We start from the raw sequence: 26704 nt of genomic DNA on the forward strand, positions 1-26704 counted from the left end.
CAAATCTCCCCTTACCATACAGGGCTCGACAAACAGGGCTGCCCGCTGGCCCGGGAAGGTTTTGGAGACCGTCCGGGCCAGTCAATCATCTATTGTAGTAATGCTATTTTCAATCTATATAATTGATGAAAAAAACAGACAAATTCCCGAAGCTGTTAGTTAATTATGTAGATTATTAATGAGACACACGCACACACAGCCTAGGGGAATAATCTGTCGGGTAGTAAGAGCATGCAGCTCTCAACTGGTAGACGCGTGGAGCAGCTCACAGAATTTAATACGGCAGGACAGCCTGTGTAACTGACACTTTTCTCCATCATGGCATGCGCCACAGACAGACAGACAGACAGACAGACAGACAGACAGACAGACAGACAGACAGACAGACAGACAGACAGACAGACAGACAGACAGACAGACAGACAGACAGACAGACAGACAGACAGACAGACAGACAGACGACAGACAGACAGACAGACAGACAGACAGACAGACAGACAGACAGACAGACAGACAGACAGACAGACAGACAGACAGACAGACAGACAGACAGACAGACAGACAGACAGACAGACAGACAGACAGACAGACAGACAGACAGACAGACAGACAGACAGACGGACAGACAGACGAGACAGACGAGACAGACAGACAGACAGACAGACAGACAGACAGACAGACAGACAGACAGACAGACAGACAGACAGACAGACAGACAGACAGACAGACAGACAGACAGACAGACAGAGCAGACAGACAGACAGACAGACAGACAGACAGACAGACAGACAGACAGACAGACAGACAGACAGACAGACAGACAGACAGACAGACAGACAGACAGACAGACAGACAGACAGACAGACAGACAGACAGACAGACAGACAGACAGACAGACAGACAGACAGACAGACAGACAGACAGACAGACAGACAGACAGACAGACAGACAGACAGACAGACAGACAGACAGACAGACAGACAGACAGACAGACAGACAGACAGACAGACAGACAGACAGACAGACAGACAGACAGACAGACAGACAGACAGACAGACAGACAGACAGACAGACAGACAGACAGACAGACAGACAGACAGACAGACAGACAGACAGACAGACAGACAGACAGACAGACAGACAGACAGACAGACAGACAGACAGACAGACAGACAGACAGACAGACAGACAGACAGACAGACAGACAGACAGACAGACAGACAGACAGACAGACAGACAGACAGACAGACAGACAGACAGACAGACAGACAGACAGACAACAGACAGACACAGACGACAGACAGCAGACACAGACACGACAGACACAGACAGACAGACACAGACACAGACACGACGACACAGACACAGACACAGACACAGACGACAGACAGACAGAGACAGACAGACAGACACAGACAGACAGACAGACACAGACAGACAGAGACAGACAGACAGACACAGACAGACACAGACAGACAGACACAGACAGACAGACACAGACAGACAGACACAGACAGACAGACGACAGACAGACAGACACAGACAGACAGACAGACGACAGACAGACAGACACAGACAGACAGACAGACACAGACAGACAGACACAGACAGACAGACGACAGACAGACAGACAGACACAGACAGACAGACAGACAGACAGACAGACAGACAGACAGACAGACCGGTTCCATGATGAAGCTCCACCAGAAATGAATATTATAAAAGATTTCCCTGCACTTAGCCTCTGCCCAGGCTTTCATCAATATTATCTTTCGTCATGATTCGTCTAGTTGTAGCATGTGATTTCGCGCTATAGCCCAACAGTGGTTTTAGCTGAGTTTTTGTTATCCATTAATAAAAACAAAATTTGGGGGGGGGGGGTGACAATAGGGGGCAATACCATCGTATATCATGTACATAGTCACGATAGGACAAAGGTTGACATCGCCCAACCCTAGATTACGTAACAAAGTAAACAGAGAGAGGCAACATACAATAGGCAGTAGTTATACTACTAACTATGAAGAACATTATAAACTGGGTGGTTCGAGCCCTGAATGCTGATTGGCTGAAAGCCTTGGTATATCAGACCGTATACCACGAGTTTGACAAAACATTGATTCTTACTGTTCTAATTACGTTGGTAACCAGTTTATAATAGCAATACGGCACCTCTGGGGATTGTGGTATATGGCCATAATACCACAGCTAAGGGCTGTATCCTAAGAACAACACTTAGCCGTGGTATATTGGCCATATACCACACCCCCTCGTGCCTTATTGCTTAAATATACACATGTCACACAACTCACTTGGTGCACGCACACCATCCCACAAGTCAACAGCAATATGGAGGGGACCAGTTGTGTTGGGCAGGGCAGAGGTGTAGGAGCTTGCTCCTCTCTCTGCAATTTCTTGAAGGAGACTGAGTAGTGTGAGACCTGGAGAGTCAGAAGGGTGTCCGGCCCCCTAGCATTCTGCTAAATGCGGAGAGGTATGCTGTCATCAATGTGCAGTTTACTTAGCGTGAGTGTATGCTTCCAAATTGTAGAATATAGGATATGTGGCAGTGTTGACTCATTTTGCACCTCTGCCATTTCTATGCAAGTCTGAAGTGTATTATTGGCTCTAGTGCAGGGGTTTTTCCTTGAGCGGATGGTCGGAGGGCGGGAACATAGTTGTAAATAATGTGTGCACTGCACATTGTCTGCAAGAATCCCAAACAGATATAGTATTTAACAAAAACAGAATCATTTCAAACCTTGATTACGTTGGGATACGATCACAAATGCCTCTCTATTTATGTGTGGGAATACTAGTGAACTTCCTAAATTAAAATAACTTTTTGCTGATTTCCTGGTGATTTTTACAGTCTTTATGTCCAAAGACAAATATTTTATTTTTGCTCAGAGTACTTGGGGGGCCAAATAAAATCACCCGCGTGCCGAATTTGGCCTGCGGGCAGCCTATTGGGGAACCCAGCTCTAGTCTGACAGTAATATGGTGAGGTGAACTGTTAGTCACAGTAATATGGTTTAACAAACAAGTTGAATTCCGCCTCTTTAGGACCTGCAAGGATATGATGTTTCAGTTTTGCTGTGTTCTTGGCACAGAAAAGCAGTTGCCATATTATTTTTCCACTCCTTATCTTTATTTTGGATGTCAAATTGTGTTTGATGCTTCTCAGGAAGTCAAGAGCAGCCTTTTGTTCCTACTGCAGAGTAAAAATTATATTAGTCATGACACTTACTTCTCTCAAAATGTGAATGAAATAACACCTCAGTTATATATCCCACAACAAAACCCTAAATCTTTCTTTCTGTGAGGTTTGTTGTTGCATTTTCAGATGGACTAAACCCAGTTACTTGGAAGTACAGTGGGGTTTGCTGGTCCAAATTGTGTACAGTGTCTATGACTCAGTGAGACTTAATGAAACCATGTCAGAGAGGCAGAGATTGTGTGTCTCTGTGGGGAGAAGGACACAGTCAGACACTTGTCTGACTAAAATAGTTCCATGGTATTACATTTACATTTTACATTTTTACATTTAGCAGACGCTCTTATCCAGAGCGACTTACAGTTAGTGAGTGCATAGATTATTATTTTTTCATACTGGCCCCCCGTGGGAATCGAACCCACAACCCTGGCGTTGCAAACGCCATGCTCTACCAATTGAGCTACATCCCTAATGGCTATTTCAAGTCTATCCTCTTCTCAAAATATCTCGTAGTTATGTTTCCCATAGCGAAATGACTAAATATTGTTCATTTTTTCCCCAACTCGGTGGCTACAATCGCTTGTCTGTCCCACAGGGCTCTCAGAACTGGCAGCAGTTAGGGAATTACTTTAATTTCTGAAAAGAGCAGAAAGCACTACCTCTCGTGCGGGGTCCTAATCCCTCTGAGCAATGCTTGTTTGGATGATGAGGTCATGTAATGTTTTTAATTGAAGCAGTCAATTTCGTTTCTTACCAGCCAGAGGGGATGGAACCACAAGCACTGGCTTCATCAGGACCGTAGTTAAATATAGGCTAGTTAATGACAGAGATTCCCCCTATTAAGATTATATTTTTTATGAAGACTGTTATACATCACCATTGTCACGTGAGCTTATGATCTCTAAGCTGGATGTTGAGTGTACTTCCTTTAAGTGAATTGGGGACTTGATTCTGAAAAAGGCAATCACCGCCTGACATGGGTCTTCTTGAGTAAGATCAGTCATTACTAAATGACTGCTGTGTCACGGTCTGAAACGGGAAAGCTCTGTACAGCAGAGAAGGTTGATTTAAATTCCACTAAATAAAGATCCCTGAAGCCAGTGACCAGCAGTTCACTGGTTTGTTCGTTAGTGGTAGGTGTGGGATTTTACTTGTTGCGGCTTTCTGTGTAAGGTTAACTTAGTAGATTTAGGAAAAACCTACGAATTTCAGTTTACTGTATGTTTACTTATTATAAGTATCTCAAGATGTTCCGAGAGAGAAATAATTTGAAATTCCATCATTGGAGTTGGTATTTTGAAAGAGTGCATTTTCTTTTCCCAATTCCACATCTTTCTGAATCACCCTGATGATTAGATTACTTGCTCTGAGAGATACTGATTAACCAAAATAAACACCCTCTCATCCCTGACATCACTTAAATCTGGAAGCCATTTAATTGTAAATAAATGTCCCATGTGGCCTATAGGTGATTCTATCACACCCCATTCAGTCCATGATTAATTTGAACCATGTACCAGCATACACTGTGACTTCAGGATTGGGTTGTAAAAAAAAGGCTTGCCAGAGGTAGCTCTTTCGACTCGTTTGAAATTGCTGAAGAAACTTGAAGTCGGCAGCCTGTTTCTTAACCTCTAGAGGGGGAATGTGTGGAAGTCATCCAGACTGTTCCGGGAAGCGTAGAGTGGAGTCGCAAACCGTAATGTCTCCCGTGAGTATCAATAGTACGTCCAATGACATTTGCAGTTCATGTGTTACCATGCAAGAGACCTTTAAAGAGCACAGGTCTCCCCAATAAACCCCCCCACACACCTTCTATTTTATCTTGCTCGTCAGGGTCAAAGCTGTGTATGATGAGCACCAAAGACATGTGTAATGTTGTTACCACATAACTACATGATAGGCTATGTTGGTTCCTTAGGTTTTTTGCTACCAAGTGTTTGTTATGAAGTCCAAGATTACTACAAATAGGGTGTCAAAGGGTTAGTCTCTTTGGAAAAGGATCCAAGAGAAAGTCTGATTAATTAATATAATGTCCCTTTGAACTATATCCCATCCCGCAAATGTTTTGTTGACCACATTGATCAGGGTAACTGGCCTATAGTTGGCACTAGATAATGTTAGTGCATAGATTTATCTTATTATTATTATTATTATTATAATAATATATGTCATTCAGCAGACGCTGTAATCGAAATTGACTTAGTCACGCGTGCATACATTTTACTTATTGGTGGTCCCGGGAATCAAACCCACTATCCTGGCGTCGCAAGCGTCATGCTCTACCAACTGAGCTACAGAGGCCCATAGAGAGGCGCACACAAGGCTCCACGTGATTGATGAGGTCTGGAAAAAGTATCTCAAATGGGCCAGAGACTTTGTTCCTGACTGGAAGCACAGATTGAAGGCTTTCATTTATGAGTGTGCCGGTCATTTCCGTGCTTGTCATCCTTACTTGACAGAGCAAACACAGTTTGCCATAACAGAATGATTAATGTGTGTTCGGGATTGACCCCCAATTATATTCCTGGTGTGTGTAGTACTGTAGTTGCATATGTGCACCGGGTCATGTTGGCCGTACTGATAAAATACTTGGGCTCTTTCTAAATTGTCCCCCCCAGAAACCTCTCCTTCACTGCACTGATCTGCAAGAACTGACCGGGTGAAAGCCAGCCTAATACCATAGGGTTTTCACCTGTCAAGTATTTTACAATCAGTGCAGATGAAGGGGAGGAGATGAGGAGAGGACAGGTTTTGAAACAATTGCGATAGAGGTCGTGTTTGCTTTTTCTTTGTGTGTTTTGCAGTGGAGCAGGTCCCTACAGAGGCCTACACCATCCCACTTTCGCAGGCCGAGATTATACAGGAAGGAAGTGACGTCACTCTGGTCGCGTGGGGAACACAGGTGAGACGTGAAAGAAGGAGCCATGGGTTGATCCTACATACTCGAGCCATAGAGGAGATGGAGCTATATATCCATCTATGACTGCATGAGTCATGACCTTAGCCGGAAGTCATTGTTTATGGCATGGTATGTAGGCGGGCAGAGTAGGGACATCCGCGTTACATCTTGGCTCTTTGACATTTAAGCCGGCAGGGACGAGCCATGGATTATCTCCTAGCTCCATCACAAGCCCACGCCTCTCAACAGGGGGTTTCCCACCAGGGGTTGGTGGTTTATCGTATCTACACTGACGTCTCCGTTGGACCGACGCTGCTCCACAGTGTTAACAGTCCACGTCAACACAAGGCCTTCCATTGTCTTCAACTCCTATCCCCCTGATTTATTTTCCTCAGGAGAGGATTATGGTCTATGTAGCTCTCTTGGTGTCGTCGCCCCTCACAAAGATTCTGCTAGCCCACTTAACAGGCTTAACCCACCCAGAGAAAGAGACTAATGTAGGTACAGCTGAAGAGCAGAAGGGGTCTAAGCCTGAGGGTGTGTGTGTAGTACGGAATGACGGGGAAATCAACTCTATCAAAGCCATCATTTTGTAAAGATGAAAAATCCACCCGTTGTCGAAATCGGGGCTTCTTTTTAAAATGCCACTCCTTTCCCCACCCCATTACTCCGGTAATCCATCAGCCCTCCATGGACGAGTGAATAGAAAACAACTCCCAGTGAGTGGAACGGTCGGAACCGCGCCTGGAACCTGCCGTGAAGGCCTGTTAATGAGCGAAACAGAGCGGTTCATTTTGCTTGTGCTGAAAATCCCTACTGTTATATTGTAAGGTTTTATTGCACACTCTAAACCTGTTTATACTGTCTCTTGACAGAAGTACTAGGCTATATCATTGCTTCAGCAATATTCAGTATTTTTATTTGATTTTTTATTATTTATTTATTTTGTCATTTAGCAGACGCTCTTATCCAGAGCGACTTACAGGAGCAATTAGGGTTAAGTGCCTTGCTCAAGGGCACATCGACAGATTTTACACCTAGTCGGCTCGGGGATTAGAACCAGCGACCTTTCGGTTACTGGCACAACGCTCTTACCCACTAAGCTACCTGCCGCAAGGTTGACTAACGCCAGAATAGTTATCTTTTTAAATGCCTTTTGTAGACTTGTCTAAATGGACTGGAAGCCTATAGATTGGTGTTCCTTATTTATCAATTGGCTATCTGATTATGACTCATGGCTATCACTCAAGACCCACACATTAATAGATTTTATTCATCAACCCTCACACACATTCATAGACACACTCAAAGCCTTGCTGCACAGCTTGGGGATAATAACAATGTAGCCAGTATGTCCTGCTGTTAGATTCCCGATTTATTCACAGGCACAGCAGTCATTTATCTGGAAACAGAAAGCTTTGTAATCTGCCAATTAACATGGAGTCTATCCAAGCAACTTTCTCCATTAGTCCAAACTGACTTGAACGTTAATAAGGGGTGCTGTGTATTGCTTTTCAGTGGATTCTAAAAGGGGTTCTTGATGTTATTATAAAGTGTTCTAATATCCATTGTGGATTAGAATGGAATACACTGTCTTGATCTCTGACTCCTGCCTTGCAGATCCATGTGCTGAGGGAAGTGGCCAACATGGCTCAGGAGAAACTGGGTGTGTCCTGTGAACTCATAGATCTGCAGACCATCTTGCCTTGGGACACTGAGACCGTTTGCAAGGTAAGACGCACACTAGGGTATATCATTTGTACACAGACACTCTCTCACACACACACAAACACACTTACTAGTTACCTGTCGAAAAAAATGTAATCAGTAATGTAACTTTTTGATTACCCAAACTCATCTGATTACTTTCAGTTACTTTTAGATTACTTTCCCCTTAAGGCATTAGAAGACAAAAATGAATTACCAATTGATCTATTGCAGGATAAATCAATGTTAGAGTTTACATAGTTGGCCATAAATGGATGTTGCATTTTACTTTATGGGTTGGTTCTGTAGGCTTCTTCTAACCCACTACTACAGATAATAATGTGATTATTTCCAGTCATTCCAATTAATGTAATACACCTTGATCTTCAAGAATAGGACTTGGAAATGTAGATCAGTCAAAATGTTTTACCCAAAAACTAACTGTTATTTGTGATTTTGTTGTCATGAAGGACTGATTTGGGCTCATTGCTTCGTGTTGAAAAAAAAATGCTGCTCTCATGGAATGGCATGCTTTGAGTACTACAGAAAAGTGCTATTTGCAAATGAAAAATCAATGCTGTATGCTGCATTTGCTATAGGCCTGTTTACGTTTTTGTTGGTGACACTTTGATATCTCAATAATTTGCAGCTGTTTAAGTCTATCAAAAGTGTGCGAGTTTGAGCATGTGTCTGTTAGGCCTATGCTAGCAGATACCCATAGACGTCCAGTCATTGCACTAACGCTAGTTAGCATTGGCTCGCGAAACTACCTCTAACTTCCTTAATACTGGACACAGAGACATACAAATAGTTTGTCTGACTCTGGGTAAGTAGATGCAGTGGCTTGCGAAAGTATTCACCCCCCTTGGCATTTGTCCTATTTTGTTGCCTTACAACCTGGAATTAAAATTGATTTTTTGGTGGGTTGTATCATTTGTTTTACACAGCATCCTTACCACTTTGAAGATGCAAAATATTTTTTATTGTGAAACAAACAAGAAATAAGACAAAAAAACAGAACCTTGAGCGTGCATAACTATTCACCCCCCCCAAAGTCAATACTTTGTAGAGCCACCTTTTGCAGCAATTACAGCTGCAAGTCTCTTGGGGTATGTGTCTATAAGCTTGGCACATCTAGCCACTGGGTTTTTTGCCCATTCTTCAAGGCAAAACTGCTCCAGCTCCTTCAAGTTGGATGGGTTCCGCTGGTGTACAGCTATCTTTTAGTCATACCACAGATTCTCAATTGGATTGAGGTCTGGGCTTTGACTAGGCCATTCCAATACATTTAAAGCAGTATGCTTAGTGTCATTGTCCCAGTCTCAAATCTCTGGAAGACTGATACAGGTTTCCATGTATTTAGCGCCATCCATCATTCCTTCAATTCTGACCAGTTTCACTGTCCCTGCCGATGGACATTCCCACAGCATGATGCTGCCACCACCATGCTTCACTGTGGGGATGGTGTTCTCGGGGTGATGAGAGGTGTTGGGTTTGTGCCAGACATAGTGTTTTCCTTGATGGCCAAAAAGCTCAATTTTAGTCTCATCTGACCAGAGTACCTTCTTCCATATGTTTGGGGAGTCTCCCACATGGCTTTTGGCGAACACCAAATGTGTTCGCTTATTTTTTTCTTTAAGCAATGGCTTTTTTCTGGCCACTCTTCCGTAAAGCCCAGCTCTGTGGAGTGTACGGCTTAAAGTGGTCCTATGGACAGGTACTCCATTCTCCGCAGTGGAGCTTTGCAGCTCCTTCAGGGTTATCTTTGGTATCTTTGTTGCCGCTCTGATTAATGCCCTCCTTGCCTGGTCCGTGAGTTTTGGTGGGCGGCCCTCTCTTGGCAGATTTGTTGTGGTGCCATATTCCTTCCATTTTTTAATAATGGATTTAATGGTGCTCCGTGGGATGTTCAAAGTTTGGATTTTTTTTTTATAACCAAACCCTGATCTGTACTTCTCCACAACTTTGTCCCTGACCTGTTTGGAGAGATCCTTGGTCTTCATGGTGCCGCTTGCATGGTGGTGCCCCTTGCTTAGTGGTGTTGCAGACTCTGAGACCTTTCAGAACATGTGTGTATATATACTGAGATCATGTGACAGATCATGTGACACTTAGATTTCACACAGGCGGACTTTATTTAACTAATTATGAGACTGAAGGTAATTTGTTGCACCAGATCTTATTTAGGGGCTTCATAGCAAAGGGGGTGAATACATGTGCACACACCACTTTTACGTTATTTATTTTTTAGAATTTTTTGAAACAAGTTATTTTTTTCATTTAATTTCACCAATTTGGACTATTTTGTGTGTCCATTACTTGAAATCCAAATAAAAATCCATTTGAAATTACAGGTTGTAATGCAACAAAATAAGAAAAACGCCAAAGGGGATGAATACTTTTGCAAGGCACTGTAAAGGGCATCATTGCCAAAATCCTGAGGTGTCCCTTTAAATTAAACTTGTTTTTGACAGTATGGAGCACAATACCACAGAGGAGTTTAGAAGGGAGGAACTCCCTCAAACGTCAAATCAAATGTTATTTGTCACATGGTTTGTAAACAACCTGTGTAGACTAACAGTGAAATGCTTTCTTACAGGCCCTTCCCAACAATGCAGAGAAAAATATAGGAACAATTATAACTCAAGGAATAAATACATAATGAGTAACAACTTGGCTATATAAACAGGGTACCAGTACCGAGTCGATGTGCAGGGGTAAATATGTACATATAGGTAGGGGTAAAGTGACTAGGCAATAGGATAGATAATAAATGCTGGTAGCATCAGCGTATGTGATGAGTCAAAAGAGTTAGTGCAAAGAGGGTCAATGCAGATAGTCTGTGCAGCTATTTGGTTAACTATTTATTAGTCTTATGGCTTGGGGTAGAAGCTGTTTAGGGTCCTGTTGGTTCCAGACTTGGTGCATCGGTACTGGCAACTGCTTGGCATCCGACCGCAAGTCGCTACAGAGGGTAGTGCGTATGACCCAGTACATCACTGGGGCCGAGCTCCCTGCCATCCAGGACCTCTATACCAAGCGGTGTCAGAGGAAGGCACCTGTGTCTTGGGTGGCTGGAGTCTTTGAAAATGTTTAGGGCCTTCTCTGACACCAAGCGGTAATGAAGCCAGTCAAGATGCTCTCAATGGTGCAGCTGTACAAAGTTTGTGGTTCTGAGGGCCCATGCCAAATCTTTTCAATTTTTATTCCATAGGCTGGGATCCGCACTATGCAGCTGTTGCAAGAGCGCATTTTTCACAGACTGCCCACTGGTCGCAAAAACAATGATTGATAGGCAGCTTAAACTTCTTCAATTCAACCATTATTGAGTTACACATATACATTTGTGAACAGCCATCCACAACAACCACAATTCGTAAGGCGCAAATGGCTAAATGATAGGGCAGCAGTGTGATTCACATCAATGCGCTATGTAGATATCAATAATACATAGCCCGTAGGCTACATCACTGCTGTCGTCCTTACCCTTAGGGTTTATTCAAATTGAATAATCTTTGGATGCCGACAGCGGTCGCACCATTGTAAGACATAGTTTGGACTGTAGGCTACAAAATCCTATTCCTGCTCTTTTCCACGATCCATCAAAAAGCATTTGGTGTGTCATCATAGTGGTCTCTGATATATGGTCAGACTTGCTCAGGCAGAACAAACTTCAACTTGAATTTTTGTTGTTTCAAACATCCTTTCGGAATTAAAAATGTATTCCAGAAACAATCATATAAACTCAGCAAAAAAAGAAAAGTCCCTTTTTCAGGACCCTGTCTTTCAAAGATAATTAGTGAAAATCCAAATAACTTCACAGATCTTCATTGTAAAGTGTTTAAACAGTGTTCCCATGCTTGTTCAATGAACCATAAACAATTAATGAACATGCACCTGTGGAACGGTCGTTAAGACACTAACAGCTTACAGACAGTAGGCAATTAAGGTCTCAGTTTAACTTAGGACACTAAAGAGGCCTTTCTACTGACTCTGGAAAATGCCAAAAGAAAGATGCCCAGGGTTCCTGCTCATCTGCGTGAACGTGCCTTAGGCATGCTGCAAGGAGGCATGAGGACTGCAGATGTGGCCAGGGCAATAAATTGCAATCTCCGTACTGTGAGACGCCTAAGACAGCGCTACAGGGAGACAAGACGGACAGCTGATCGTCCTCGCAGTGGCAGACCATGTGTAACAACACCAGCACAGGATCGGTACATCCGAACATCACACCTGCGGGACAGGTACAGGATGGCAACAACAACTGCCCGAGTTACACCAGGAACGCACAGTCCCTCCATCAGTGCTCAGACTGTCCGCAATAGGCTGAGAGAGGCTGGACTGAGGGCTTGTAGGCCTGTTGTAAGGCAGGTCCTCACCAGACATCACCGGCAACAACGTCACCTATGGGCGCAAACCCACCGTCGCTGGACTAGACAGGACTGGCAAAAAGTGCTCTTCAATGAAGAGTCACGGTTTTGTCTCACCAGGGGTGATGGTCGGATTCGCGTTTATCGTCGAAGGAATGAGCGTTACACCGAGGCCTGTACTCTGGAGCGGGATCGATTTGGAGGTGGAGGGTCCTTCATGGTCTGTCGCGGTGTGTCACAGCATCATCGGACTGAGTTTGTTGTCATTGCAGGCAATCTCAATGCTATGCGTTACAGGGAAGACATCCTCCTCCCTCATCTGGTACCCTTCCTGCAGGCTCATCCTGTCATGACCCTCCAGCATGACAATGCCAGCAGCCATGCTGCTCGTTTTGTGCGTGATTTCCTGCAAGACAGGAATGTCAGTGTTCTGCCATGGCCAGCGAAGAGCCCAGATCTTAATCCCATTGAGCACGTCTGGGACCTGTTGGATCGGAGGGTGAGGGCTAGGGCCATTCCCCCCAGAAATGTCTGGGAACTTGCAGGTGCCTTGGTGGAAGAGTGGGGTAACATCTCACAGCAAGAACTGGCAAATTTGGTGCAGTCCATGAGGAGGCGATGCACTGCAGTACTTAATGCAGCTGGTGGCCACACCAGATACTGACTGTTACTTTTGATTTTGACCCCCCCCCTTTGTTCAGGGACACATTATTCAATTTCTGTTAGTCACATGTCTGTGGAACTTGTTCAGTTATGTCTCAGTTGTTGAATCTTGTTATGTTCATACAAATATTTACACATGTTAAGTTTGAAAATAAACGCAGTTGATAGTGAGAGGATGTTTCTTTTTTTGCTGAGTTTAGTTTTTCAAAAGTATCTGTAATCTGATTACAATATTTGAACTGGTAATATTTACAGTTAGTTGTTTTTTTACTTCCCCAACCCTGCATACACTCTCTCTCTCACACACACACACAATACTACTAATCAGCTCCAAATGATTTTAATTTGGGAAATCTGTTCTTAAGTATTTCCACGCATAATCAAATGTAAGCAAGATTTGAAGTTATGTTTTAGTCAGGTATTATATCCGTTTGGACTTCTTGCGGTCAATTTGCAGTCTACAAATTATTTGTCATTATGTTCCGAACCCCCTACCATCCGCTCAAGAAAAAATTGTCCCGCAGCTGAATCTACACTGAACAAAAATATAAACGCAAAGTGTTGGTCCCATGTTTCATGAACTGAAATAAAAAATCCCAGACATGTTCGATACGCACAAAAAGCTTATTTCTCTAAAATGTTGTGCATCAATTTGTTTACATCCCTAATAGTGAGCATTTCTCCTTTGCCAAGATAATCCATCCACCTGACCGGTGTGGTATATCAAGAAGCTGATTAAACAGCATTATCATTACACAGGTGAACCTTGTGCTGGGGACAATAAAAGGTTGCTGAAGAGAATTTCTGTCTGTAATAAAGCCCTTTTGTGGGGAAGAACTCATGCTGATTGGCTGGGCCTGGCTCCCCAGTGGGTGGGTCTGACTGCTAAGTGGGTGGGCCTATGCCCACCCATGGCTGAACCCCTGCCCAGTCATGTGAAATCAATAGATTAGGGCCTAATTTATTTATTTCAATTGACTGATTTCCATACTAGAACTTTAACTCAGTGAATTTCAAACACAATTTCAACCACAAAGACCAGGGAGGTTTTCCAATGTCTCGCAGGCACCTATTGGTAGATAAAAATAAAAAAGCAGACATTGAATATCCCTTTGAGCATGGTGAAGTTGTTAATTACACTTTGGATGGTGTATCAATACACCCAGTCACTACAAAGATACAGGTGTCCTTCCTAACTCAGTTGCCGGAGAGGAAGGAAACCACTCAGGGATTTCACCATGAGGCCAATGGTGACTTTAAAACAGTTACAGAGTTTAATGGCTGTGATAGGAGAAAACTGAGGATAGATCAACAACATTGTAGTTACTCCACAATACTAACCTAATTGACAGAGTGAAAAAGAAGAATGCCTGTACGGAATAAAAATATTCCAGAACATGCATCCTGTTTGCAACAAGGCACTTAAGTAATACTGCAAAAAAAAGTGGCAACGCAATTCACTTTTTGTGCTGAATACAAAGTGTCATGTTTGGGGCAAATTCAATATAACACATTACTGAGTACCACTCCCCATATTTTCAAGCATAGTGGTGGCTGCATCATGTTATGGGTATGTTTAATCATTAAGGGGTGTTTTTCAGGCAAAAACATTTACGGAATAGAGCTAAGCACAGGCAAAATCATGGAGGAAAACCTGGTTCAGTCTGCTTTCCACCAGACACTGGGAGATGACTTTACCTTTCAGCAGGACAATAACCTAAAACACAAGGCCAAATCTACACTGGAGTTCCTTTCCACAAAGACAGTGAATGTTCCTAAATGACTTAAATCTACTTGAAAATCTATGGCAAGACCTGAAAATGGCTGTCTAGCAATGATCAACAACCAATAATGGACAGATATTGCACAATCCAGGTGTGAAAAGCTCTTAGAGACTTACCCAGAAAGACTTACTGCCTTAATCACTGCCAAAGGTGCTTCTACAAAGTATTGACTCAGGGGTGTGAATACTTATGTAAATGAGATATTTCTGTATTTCATTTGCAATAAATTTGCACTTCAAATGTGCCATATACTGTTTTGTTTGTGAACATGGCAAGCCGCTGGGGACATGGCGCTCTCTGGCAAAAGTGTCGGATGGATTTTTATATTGCCTGTTTTATCATGCAATTTTAAAGTCCCTCTGGTGCAGCACATGACACAGTCTGTAAGCTCTGCGAGGCCCGCCGCTGCCAAGTAAATCTTATAACTGACAGTTAAGGCACAAGATGAAAATTGTGGTCGCAGGCCTGTAATTTAATTGGGAGCCCAATTGGAATCGATGGCATATTATTATTGTCTTGGCACCGGGGCGCTTCAAATGAAGTGAGCAACAGTCTGTTATGGGCTGATTGTTCAGAGACAATTTTCTCAAATAAACGGGGTGATTTTCAGCAACGGCCGCCCCATTAAACCGTCTCTATGAAATTGAATAGTGTGTTTATACACCGCTTATGGTTCTCGGGGGCAAGGTCGCAGTCTCCACCTTGCCAACAACACTTGTCTTCCTCTCCACTGTTTTTTCTTCCCTCCTCTCCTTCACCTAAATGTGTTGTGGATTATCCATCCTCACACCTTTTAATTTCTCTTTTCCCTGCCAGTTTAGAGTCCCCTATCTCCTCATTCTCTTATTACATATTAGTCTGTTTTCTCTTGATAAGGCCATTATGTCCTCACTCAGTCCTATAGCCATAAAATTAAAATGCCGACAACACTGCCTGGTAATGTGGTGTTGTGCAGCAGTCTCTCAGCCTCAGTGTGTTGCCCTGTGTCATTATTTTGTGGTTGAGTAGAGAACCTTTTAATCATGCAATTAACTGGAGAGGATGAATTAACCACAGGCTAAATAATCACCATGTTCTTTGTACCCGATTGCCATGAATGCAATGTTAAAATATTTTGTTTTATCTTTTACTAAATCTGAAGCATAAAGAACTTCATGTCCAAATGTAAAATTAGGAACAAATGTGGGTCTCTGCTAAAAAAAAAAAACAGACCCACAATTCCTCTCAAAGTAAAAGCAGATAATCCCTTTTTTTATGTTTTCAGACAGTGGGGCCAACTAATGAAAACAACCCTGACATGAAATAGAATATTGGCTCCTTTTATGCCCAAAAGGTGGGTTAGTGGACAGGGAAATGGGGTTTGGTTACCCAGAAATGGCTATGCTGAAGTACTGTTTTTTTGTTGTTGTGTTTTGTCTGTCTAAGCATTGCCTGTTTTGGTCACAAAGCACAGAAAATCTAATCATCATTGCAAATGGTCTGCCCTGACTGAGTGTATACTTTATCTTCCCACCTGTGGCCAATGGTCTGCCTCTGCAATGATGAGGTGTGTGTGTGTTGTGAAGACTAGACAAGTATTCATCCACTGATTGCCTTAATGGAATTTTTTTGTGAAATACTCCTGTCGTCTTAGTTAGGAAGTGCTGGCTGCTGAGCGGTTGAATTACAGGTTTTGACCAGTGTAGGTCCCCTTAGGCGCTACAATGTATAGCACATGAAGGTCGCCTTTGAAACGAGTGTACTTTTCCATATCTGCATTTGAAGAGCTAAATTGATGCTACTCGCATTGCACAGCAATTTAGGCGGCATAGCTGCCTGACGATAGGGAAAATATTTCACTTTTATGGTTGGTTTCACTAACCCATATTGAATAAATCCAAGAGTAACAGAGAACTACAAATTTCATTTCATTAGCATTGACGTAACTGGGATTTCAGACACCAGGCCAGGACTATTGAATCTGAGTGGAACCTTTTAAATCAAATGAACTGCTGTCCAGGAAAATATGTAAATGAAACAAAATTATCATTCATCCTACCTAAAAGTGCAATCTAGTCCAGGTCCCTGCTTAATCTCTAATGTGAAACAGACCCATTATGTGTGCTTACTCTACTCTTTGTGCCTTTGTCACCCCTCCGCCTACCCATTTCCAATCCTAAAGTAGGCCTTATATTCAAAGGTTGAGTGGAGAGTGAGGTCAAACCCTGGTACCCCTGGTCACACTGACTGAGGGCTAGTCCTGGGTCCCCTACATGTGTTTGTTGGGGCACAATTGTCACAAACCTCTTCTGTCCTTCTCTTGACTCACCCTCCCGCCGAGCCCTCTGACTCACCAGCTATTTTGGATTTACAGAGGACGACTGTGGCCAGAATTACCCAAGTCACACAGCCCTCTCTGGTCTCAGAGCCTTAGATCTTTTGCTACTTAAGGGGCGATGTGACATTTCATCAAAGGATTGCTCAGAGGAATAACTCACAGAGCATTGTGACCTCAATTTGTATCCTGTTCCATCTGAGTTGGCTTTCTCAGACTCCATTGGGAATTCCTAGGATTCAGTATGTGCCAGTCTATATGCTGAGGTATGAAAAAAAAAAACGGGCATAATTGCCGCCATCAGAGGCTAGTAAATGGTATTATTCTCTGATCCATTGATTTCGATTGTCAGTGCTATTCTTGGCCTCAAGTACAAGAATTCAGTCGCTTTTTAATTCAATGGTTGTTCGCTTGATCTCCAGCGTTTCCAGGAATACCTACGTGCGCTAACATCGTCTTGCATGAAATGGGTTGATAGGCTCATGTACACACACGCACAGCTAGTTGTTCCATGGACACACATCCAAACACTGGAGGCCAATTAGGACTTCATATAAATCTATGAGTCACAGTCGGTCCTGCATATCTCAGCATCTTTCAACAGCGGACATCCATGCCCAGATTGACCATGATGTCCATATGAGTCAGTTAAATCAGTTCTTGTCTGTTTGAGCCTGGTGGGTCTTATAAATGAGTGTCCGTGTGTGTGTGTGTGTCTCAGTGCATGGGATCATTAACACAATAGCTCTGGGTTTCCTGTTCCCTCCATCCAGAGCCATCCTCCCTGGCGGTAACCAGCGGCGACACAGGGATCTAAATATACGAAGGGAATGGACAGAAATTGCTGTAGAAATGCAGGGAAAAACTGTATTTTGTCCCGCTGTCTGCGGCAGTCCAGTAAATGTAATAGTCGTTCATTTAAGGGATAAACAAAATGGCTGGTTTGGCCCTGCCAGACCCACAGGCTCAGATGATATAATGTGGAAAGTCTCCATCTCTCTTGCTCCTGGGTCAAAAGCCAGTGTGGCAATTTATATAAAACCCCATATCATCCTCTTTGACGGACCTTCAGTCTCTTGTTGTTTTGAGTGGCCTACAAGTGCTCTTGAGCTGGCTCTTGTACAATCTGAATTTGATCAGACATTTCTACCGCATTGTACAGCTCTTTGTCCATATTCAATAATAGTCCTGATTCAAATTAGTGCCTAGTCAGTGATTCAGAGCCATTTTCCAGTTCTGGTCAGACTCAGATCTGGCCAGTGTGAAACCGCTTGTTGAGGGAGTGCAGTCAGTAATAGAGCGGTGGCTCAGTTAACGGTGATTGGAGATGGCACTTCCCAAGCTGCACACACCAGACCCATCAGCCAAAAGGCCTGGGACCTGGAAGGCTTTGAGGAGCTCAGGCCCTCTCCCTACAATGAACCTCTTATTACTTTCCACCCATAGCTTCAGCTCTCTCTATTGAAAATAGCTATTTTGACTGCTTCGTCCTCCATGACACACAATACCCTTCCAGACTGGGCCTTTCCAAAGCAAAGAAACTGGCTAACGTGATCAAGATGTGGCTCTGGCTCTTGCGTTAAGGTTCCAAGCTCCATGCACGCGTGTCCCCTATAAAATGCATTTGAGAAAATTCACGGTAAATTATATATTTGTTTGATTTTACAGTGAGACACGGAAAGGCGTTTTGTACCCCGGCCCTATTCCTTGTGGTAGGCCTCTGTAGGGTTCATGCACTATTCTTTAGTATCTGGACGGCAGAGTTCACGTACTGTTTCATTTCGTTGTGTCTGTGGGTTTAAAGACATTTTAAAGACTTCTTCTCAGGCTCATTTTAAGGTCACCAAAGCACTGATGAAATAAGTTGTTCCACTATGAACTGTCAAGATTAGCTTATTTCATCTGGGATTGATCTCACAGCAGAGGGCCATGGAGCTGACATTATAATAAGATAGCATATCCCTTGGGTCGCGGCTGGGAAACACTATTTTAGAAATCTCCCTGTCTCCCATCTCTCCTCACACTTGGTCATCGATATCCCCTTTTACTTGACTTATTTTACCCCTCTTGACTTCTCTTGTATACTCTCCCCTCTCTCAACATCGCTATTGTCATTGCACACAATATTTATTCGCTTTGGCATTTGTCCTCCTCGCAGGCAGCAAGTCCATGCTGGTTTGTGAATCTGCAAGTCCTATCTGCTCCCATAAAACAGACCGTTCCCATTTCCCCAGCCCCAGCCTCGGCACACATTCCACATCATATGGTGTCCCTTAATGACCCCTGGAAATGTGTGTGTGTGTGTGTGTGTGTGTGTTCTCACTTCTCCTTCCTCCTCTCCAGAAATATGTACGACTTTGCCAAAGAAAAGCCAGAACACCCACTGTGTCAGAGCAAAAAGTAAAGGAGAGTGAAGACTTAACACAGACCACTCTGACTTTCAGCAGCATGGAGGAAACTCCTCTACTTCACCCTTCTGCTACATCAGATCACTGCTGCCACAGATGGAGATTGCTGCTGGTGTGTCCTATTTGACAAGTAGAAAGGGATGCGAAAACATGGAACAGCCAGTGATATGTTCTCCCTGTCTGCTCTGAGTGAGTGATGTGGGCATAGCGTGTTTGCTGAACTTGGTTACCCGAGGGGCTGGTATTCCCGGCAGTCGGCACTTGACACTGAAGGCTAACACTTGCCATGGTAACAGAGATGTGTTGGCAGGTGGCATAGCGTGGCAGGTGGGCAGGTGCTGGCTGGCTGTGCCCTTTCATTAGTTTATTCAAAGTTCACTGGGAGTGGAAAATGTTATTTTAAAAGCCCCAGGGTTGCATGGGTACTTTAAAAAATCCACTATGGATAATATACAGCTTCTGTAGTTACAACCACATATTTTACAGTGGGGAAAATTTTTATTTAGTCAGCCACCAATTGTGCAAGTTCTCCCACTTAAAAAGATGAGAGAGGCCTGTAATTTTCATCATAGGTACACGTCAACTATGACAGACAAAATGAGAAAAAAAATCCAGAAAATCACATTGTAGGATTTTTAATGAATTTATTTGCAAATTATGGTGGAAAATAAGTATTTGGTCATCTACAAACAAGCAAGATTTCTGGCTCTCACAGACCTGTAACTCAGGCTCCTCTGTCCTCCACTCGTTACCTGTATTAATGGCAGCTGTATATTATCCATAGTGGATTAGCGTCACTGTCGCTCCATCTGTCAGTTGATTTATTTGTAGCAGTGAATGGAAGACGTTACAGACTGTGTACGGTTTATGGCCATATCTTAACCAAGAAAATATCAGTTAAATCAGTATCGACCTGTGTTTCTGGGAAGTGGTGCTGCTGACTGTATCGGGAGCTCTGGAGCCTGTTCACTTGCTGTAGATAAGACTTACCACTTACCAACCTGGCCCACCTCTCACACTAAGTGCCTCGTCCACTAAGTGCTGTCTTACTCAAAGAAAGCTAGCAAATATACTGTACCGGCAGTGGAACGGTGTGTTCAGACTTTGTTTGTCATGAACTGGGATGGAAGCAATGCGAAATGCGAACACTTTTAGGATTGAGTTTTTTAGACACTATGTCACAAGTAACATGCTTTTCTCAGTCTATGGCTGTAGTGGTACTGTAGTTTTGTGGTAGTAAATATTTTGGACTTTTTATTATTTATTTTTTGGACTGTTTACTTGGATTGGCCTTCAAAATTAGCTTGGCCTTTCAAAATCAAGTTTTAATGTCACATGCACAAGTACAGTGAAATGCCTTTCTTGCAAACTCAAAACCCAACAATGCAATAATCAATAACAATGTATTACTAGAAAAAACACACGAGAAATAAGAATAGGAAATATGAAATGCACTAAGTAAGTATGTAAGGAAGCATACTATATACAGGAAATATTTAGAAAGTCAGATCCAATACCATATTTACATGTGCAGGGATACTGGAGGGATGGAGGTAGATATGTATAGGGGTAAGGGGACTAGGCAACAGGATATAAGATAAACAAACAGAGTAGCAGCAGATTGTATGTGAGTGGGTGTAAATAAAGGTAAATAAAGATACAAGGTAAACTCAGATAGTCCATGTAGCTATTTATCAGTCGAATTGCTTGGGGATAGAAGCCGTTCAAGAGCCTGTTGGTGTCAGACTTTATGCACCGATACCTAGTCTATGGCTTGGGTGGTTGGAGTCTTTCCGGTGCTTCTTTTAACACAGCCTGATATAGTGGTCCTGGATGGAAGGGAGCTCGGCCCTAGTGATGCACTCGGCTGTCCACACAACCCTCTGTAGTGCCATGCGATCGAGGGCGGTGATATTGCCATACGAAACAGTGATGCAGCCAGTCAATATGCTCTCAATGGTACAGCTGTATAACCTTTTCAGGATTTGAGGGACCATGCCAAACTTTTTCAACCTCCTGAGGGGAAAGAGGCACTGTCGCGCCTTCTTCACGACTGTGTGTGTGTGTGTGTTTTGGACCATTTTAAGTCTTTAGTGATTTGGACACCGAGGAACATGAAGCTGTCTACCTGCTCCACTGAAGCCCCGTTGATGTGGATGGGGTGTGCTCGCCCCCCCCCCTTTCCTGTACTCTATGATCAGCTCCTTGGTCTTGCAATGATGAATAGAAAATATTTAGCCTACTATATTAATTATTCACTGCATTCTGTTATGGAAACAAATATTTGAAATGAAGATTAATATGCTTATTTATAGTTATTGGATTAGATGCAAGCCATGTTATGATGGTGAGGTTAAACAAAAAGCCACAACGCTACTGTGGTTAGTTCCAAACTTCCAAACCATGACCTCGTCATTTTTTGCTTAATAAGTCCATCTTTCAGTAAAGACCCTACAATGAAACAAATCTACACTACATGACCAAAGGTATGTGGACACCTGCTCGTTGAACATCTCATTCCAAAATCATGGGCATTAATATGGATCTAGCAAGGCAGAAATTTGACGAATTGACTTGTTAGAAATGTGGCATCCTATGACTGCCACGTTGAATGTCACTGAGCTTATCAGCAAGGCCATTCTATTGCCAATGTTTGTCTATGGAGATTGCATGGCTGTGTGCTCGATTTTATACACCTGTCAGCAACGGTGTGGCTGAAATGGCCGAATCCACTAATTTGAATGGGTGTCTACATACTTTTGCAGATTTTCCCCTCAGGTTAGCAGCCTGCTTTCTAGAGGAGAAATTCAAAGAGAAGCCTTGTGGACGCTGGACCCGTAGAACCAGATGTTTTAGTAACCTACATTGTTGTTGATATTGGTCTGTGCTGCTTCTGTTTTTGAGTAATGATAAAGGTGCACGTTCGATTAAAGGGTATTGGCTTGTGCAGGCGAGTACTGGAGCAATGACGTTAGCTCCTTGAATACCGAACAAATATTTAGAACTGGAATCCTAAAAGCCATTTTGGATTTAGAATGTGAGTACCATTTTATTTTAAACAGGCTGTACTGCTGTCTGACTGCTTGCCCTGCTGTCTGACTGCTTGCTCTCTTCCACTGGGGCCTCAGGTACCGAACCATCTTTCTTCTGTGATTCTCTTCATTTATGAACATAACATGGACTGCATCCAAACACCAGGTCCTTGGGCGGCCACATGGACATGTGTCGAAACGAGTCAGTTGGCAAACAGCGTCGCATAACTTAATTAATTAATTAATTAATTAATTGAACTGTCGTAAGGTTGCGAGGTGACAGTGCGCGCAAGTGTGTATGTTCGAGGCTGAGACTGCATAGTGTGAGACTGGGACACAGCCGGCTTGAGTTAAGTTGTTGACCACTAAAGGAGGCTGACATGTCTAAGCATCTCTCCACTCACTGGCAGGAACCCATCTCACATTAGTTTAGATATGCATTGAAAAAGATTACTTCAAACAAGCAATAACAAACACAGAACATGGCCCCAGTATTGTGTCGGAGACATCACTTTCCAATTAAAGTGGATTTATGACGAGCCTGCTCCAACAGAACGCTATGCCTTCCAGGAAATGAAGTTCAATGATTTCATAAATTATTTTATTAATCCTTTATTTATGGGTCGTTCCACGAAAAGCGTGCATTTTGGGTAGTGTAATGCAGATTCTTTTTTGTGTGAATATTTTGTCATAAAGAGCACGTTCCCCTTCATAAAGAAATCATGTTTTCCCATCTCAAGAGCTCAAATTAAGAAGTGCCAATTTAAAGTAACAGGGTTGACCATCACATGGTTGACGATTTCATCTTAAATCAGCTTAGCTAAAAAGTGACTTGTTAAAACATTTCTAGCCCACCTATCTATCTATGTGGGTTACATGGTTGATGTGTCATATGCTACACTGTTTTCTACCACAAAACACCAGAAAATTGCCAAAAAGAGTCAAACCAGCTCACCTGCTTTTACACTATGATTTGACTTGGATGTATAATGTTTCTTCAGAAAAATTATTTTAAGAAGGAATAGTTTCACCATATTAAAACAAGTGTTCAGTTCACAGGGTTTAACCTAAAATGAGGGACAAATGTATCACTGATCACATGAAATTAATAATAATCTTCTGAAATGACTTTGTCAAAGCAACTAAATAACAATGATGGTAAATATCTGGACATTTTGGGGTTAAGTGGGTTAAAATGTTCCTCGAAGTGACGTGAGTGGGAGGCATTGGGAAGGGTGGGGGGGGGCGAGGGATCAATAGGGAATTTTCTGGAGGATTTGTTGTTGTAGTTTTATTGGTTTCTCAGTTATAGACTGAATTGTAAACCAATTTACAATCATAACATCATAATTATCAAATAGTAAAATCCTAAACTAGCAAAACACTTAATATAATACAATGTTAAAATATGCAATATATACAAAACAACAATACTACAACAACAATGTTTGGGGTGGCAGCCTGAGTACAATATATTTATATTCCGGACATTGCCCGTGAAATTGTTCGTTCTGAAATTTCTATTTTTATACGATTATGTGCAATGTTCCATCAATTTTTTTGCGGCACTGAACATATTTCAGGTCTACTGAGCGCAAACTTGAACGTAATAATTCTGTGCAACTTCCAGCGCACGTTTACTGTGAACACTGAGGCTGTACCCGCTTGAAGTCATAGTTTTAACAGTGGCCATGTAGGCCATAATGAAGGCCTACCAGAGTGGCCTACCATCAAAAACAATGGAGAGAATGCATCCCATAACATTTTAACATGTAAATAGCCATTCTATCATTCAGCCTACAGTAACAGCCAATGTAGGCCTACATTCCATGAGACTCGCTTTTCAAAGATGTCTAGAAATGTACACATTTTGTGCTCTTGTAGGAAGCAATCACATCCTTATTGCTGACTACAAATGATCTATAACTGGGCTAATAACTCACTAACTAGCAAAGGATATGAACAAAATGTGCACACGTGGCTACATGCAACTCTTGCTTTGATCTCAAAACAAGCGCATCTACTCACGAATGCTCATGCTGTAAACACAGTCCAGTTCAAAGTAAATGGCACAGATCCATATAGGGCAATGGTCTATTTGCATATAAGCCTACTGCAGCTCTGATTGTTTATGCCACACTGGTCTGTGTAAAGTACAGGCTGAGTAGTGCATGTCAATGCAATAGAATCCTACTCCGATGCGTTCTGCCTACAACAAAATCTCTTGCGTAGTTTGTTTTGTTTCGGTATGTTGTATTGAAAGTGGCTAATAATGCATTGATTTGATCACAATTGCCACAGTAAAGGGAAACATTCATAGTGTTAACAGGGAAAACTGTAGAACAGTGGTCACCAACCTTTTCTGAGTCTAGATCACTTTGAGTCAAAATTCAAGCCGAGATCTACCGGGCCATTTTTTAAAATTATATTTCCAAATTTGAGGTAGGCTATATGATCACAACGGTAATAGAACCGTTGTTGTATTACTTGTGAGGCACAGCTGAGTGAGCATACATTTTAAATAATTTGCTTTTTATTTTACTGGGCTGATGGTGCCTGCATCTGATGGTCAGTCTCAGCGGAGGTAGAGAGCGGCAGACTGAGGGTCCGCCTCTCAACATCACTCTGCTCTCCCTTTCCTCCACTGACACTGACCAAAAATGGACACAGTCTTCCAGCTGATGGCGAAACTCGAGTCGCACCGCATTATTTCTGCCTCCTGCACCAATTCATGTTACGCCTATGAACAGAGAAAGTTAAATATTCCTTGATATTAAAAAAGACCCAAGCTGCTAATAATAACAACAATGCAAGCCTATATATACACTTTCCTACTCATTCATTACTGCTGCAGTGCTTGTTGTAGTGCTGAGTGGAAATATGAAGAACATGTGTTTTATGGCTTATAAAAGTGTTGAATACAAAGTGTTGACAGTCCTGAGTAAGAACTTAAACATGAACTCACTCACAACTGTATTCGTTGACAGTCTCTCTCTAGTCATGGTTTTAAACGTTTTGAAATCTCACAGTATCAACTTTGCTGTAGCTTTCTTTTATGCACTTGATTTGCTCACTGGGCCCGCCGGGAAGGCAGAGTTTGTACCTTCAGACACATGAAATCGTTCAAAATGGCCACTGTTCGCCTACCCGGCGCACAGGGCAGCTGAATCGGGTACACTAGACGCCAACAGCCCGTGACAATTTTTTAAAAATAGGAACAAAAGGCTTTATAGTTTATTTTTATTTTACAGACATGTTTGGCGATCGTCTAGGAATGCCTTGCGGTCGACCGGTTGGTGACTACTGCTCTAGAAAGTTGAGTGAAGTTCAATCTCGTGCTTCTCTGTGGGCTGATATTTCAGCTTGGCTGTCCCTGGGAGCTGCGTGGAAGTCTCGGGGTTAGTGCGCGCACGCGCTCAGTTTAGAGGGAACAATGATTATGTGTGTGTTGTCTTTTTGGATTATGTGTGTATTGTTTCGTATTGCTAGGTATTACTGCACTATTGAAGCTAGAAACACAAGCTGCAAATCTTTGTACGCGACTAAACTTTGATTAGATTTTGGGTACAGGCTACAATTTGTTGCGTGTCCCCCACGCTACTGCGCGGTTATCACATCGACTGTTCTCGAGGATTCAGTGCCCGTTTTGAGGGAGGGAATATCCTCCTGTCTCCAGGCGTGGACAATCAGAGGGGTTTCTATGTCGGATCCAGGACGGCTGGTACAGCCGGTATTTCCTGGTTTCCAAAAGGGGTTGAGACTTTACGCCCCATTCTAGACTTACTGTACAGTGCGTTCAGAAAGTTTTCACACCCCTCAACTTTTTCCACATGTTGTTGTGTTATAGGTAGAATTTAAAATGGATTAAATTGCGATTTTTTAAATATATTTTTTTGTCACTGGCCTGCACACAATAACCCATCATGTAAAAGTGGAATTATGGTTTTGGAAATGTTTACTAATTAATAAAAAATGAAAAGCTGAAATGTCTTGAGTCAATAAGTATTCAATCCCATTGTTATGGCAAGCCTAAATATGTTCAGGGGTAAAAATGTGCTTAACAAGTCACATAATAAGTTGCATGGACTCTCTGTGCAATAATAGTGTTTAACATTGATTTTTTTTATGATTACATCTCTGAGCCCCACACACAAGGTCCCTCAGTCGAGCAGTGAATTTCAAACACAGATTCAACCACAAAGACCAGGGAGGTTTTCCAAGACTTGCAACGAAGGGCACCTATTGGTAGATGGGTAAAAATAAACAGACATTGAATATCCCTTTGAGCAAGGTGAGGTTATTAGACT

General features: G+C 42.6%; 1 protein-coding gene across 1 annotated transcript in view; it reads left to right on the top strand.

Moving 5' to 3' along the window:
• Window positions 1-26704, top strand: part of LOC121555945 (2-oxoisovalerate dehydrogenase subunit beta, mitochondrial) — a 97971-nt gene that overhangs the window by 23331 nt on the left and 47936 nt on the right. The window contains exons 7-8 of the mRNA XM_041869788.2: window positions 6025-6122; window positions 7740-7850. Coding sequence (XP_041725722.1) covers window positions 6025-6122; window positions 7740-7850 — 209 coding nt within the window. The remainder of the gene's footprint in view (window positions 1-6024; window positions 6123-7739; window positions 7851-26704) is intronic.

This window comes from Coregonus clupeaformis, unplaced genomic scaffold, assembly GCF_020615455.1.
Source record: "Coregonus clupeaformis isolate EN_2021a unplaced genomic scaffold, ASM2061545v1 scaf0109, whole genome shotgun sequence".
NCBI lineage: Eukaryota > Metazoa > Chordata > Actinopteri > Salmoniformes > Salmonidae > Coregonus > Coregonus clupeaformis.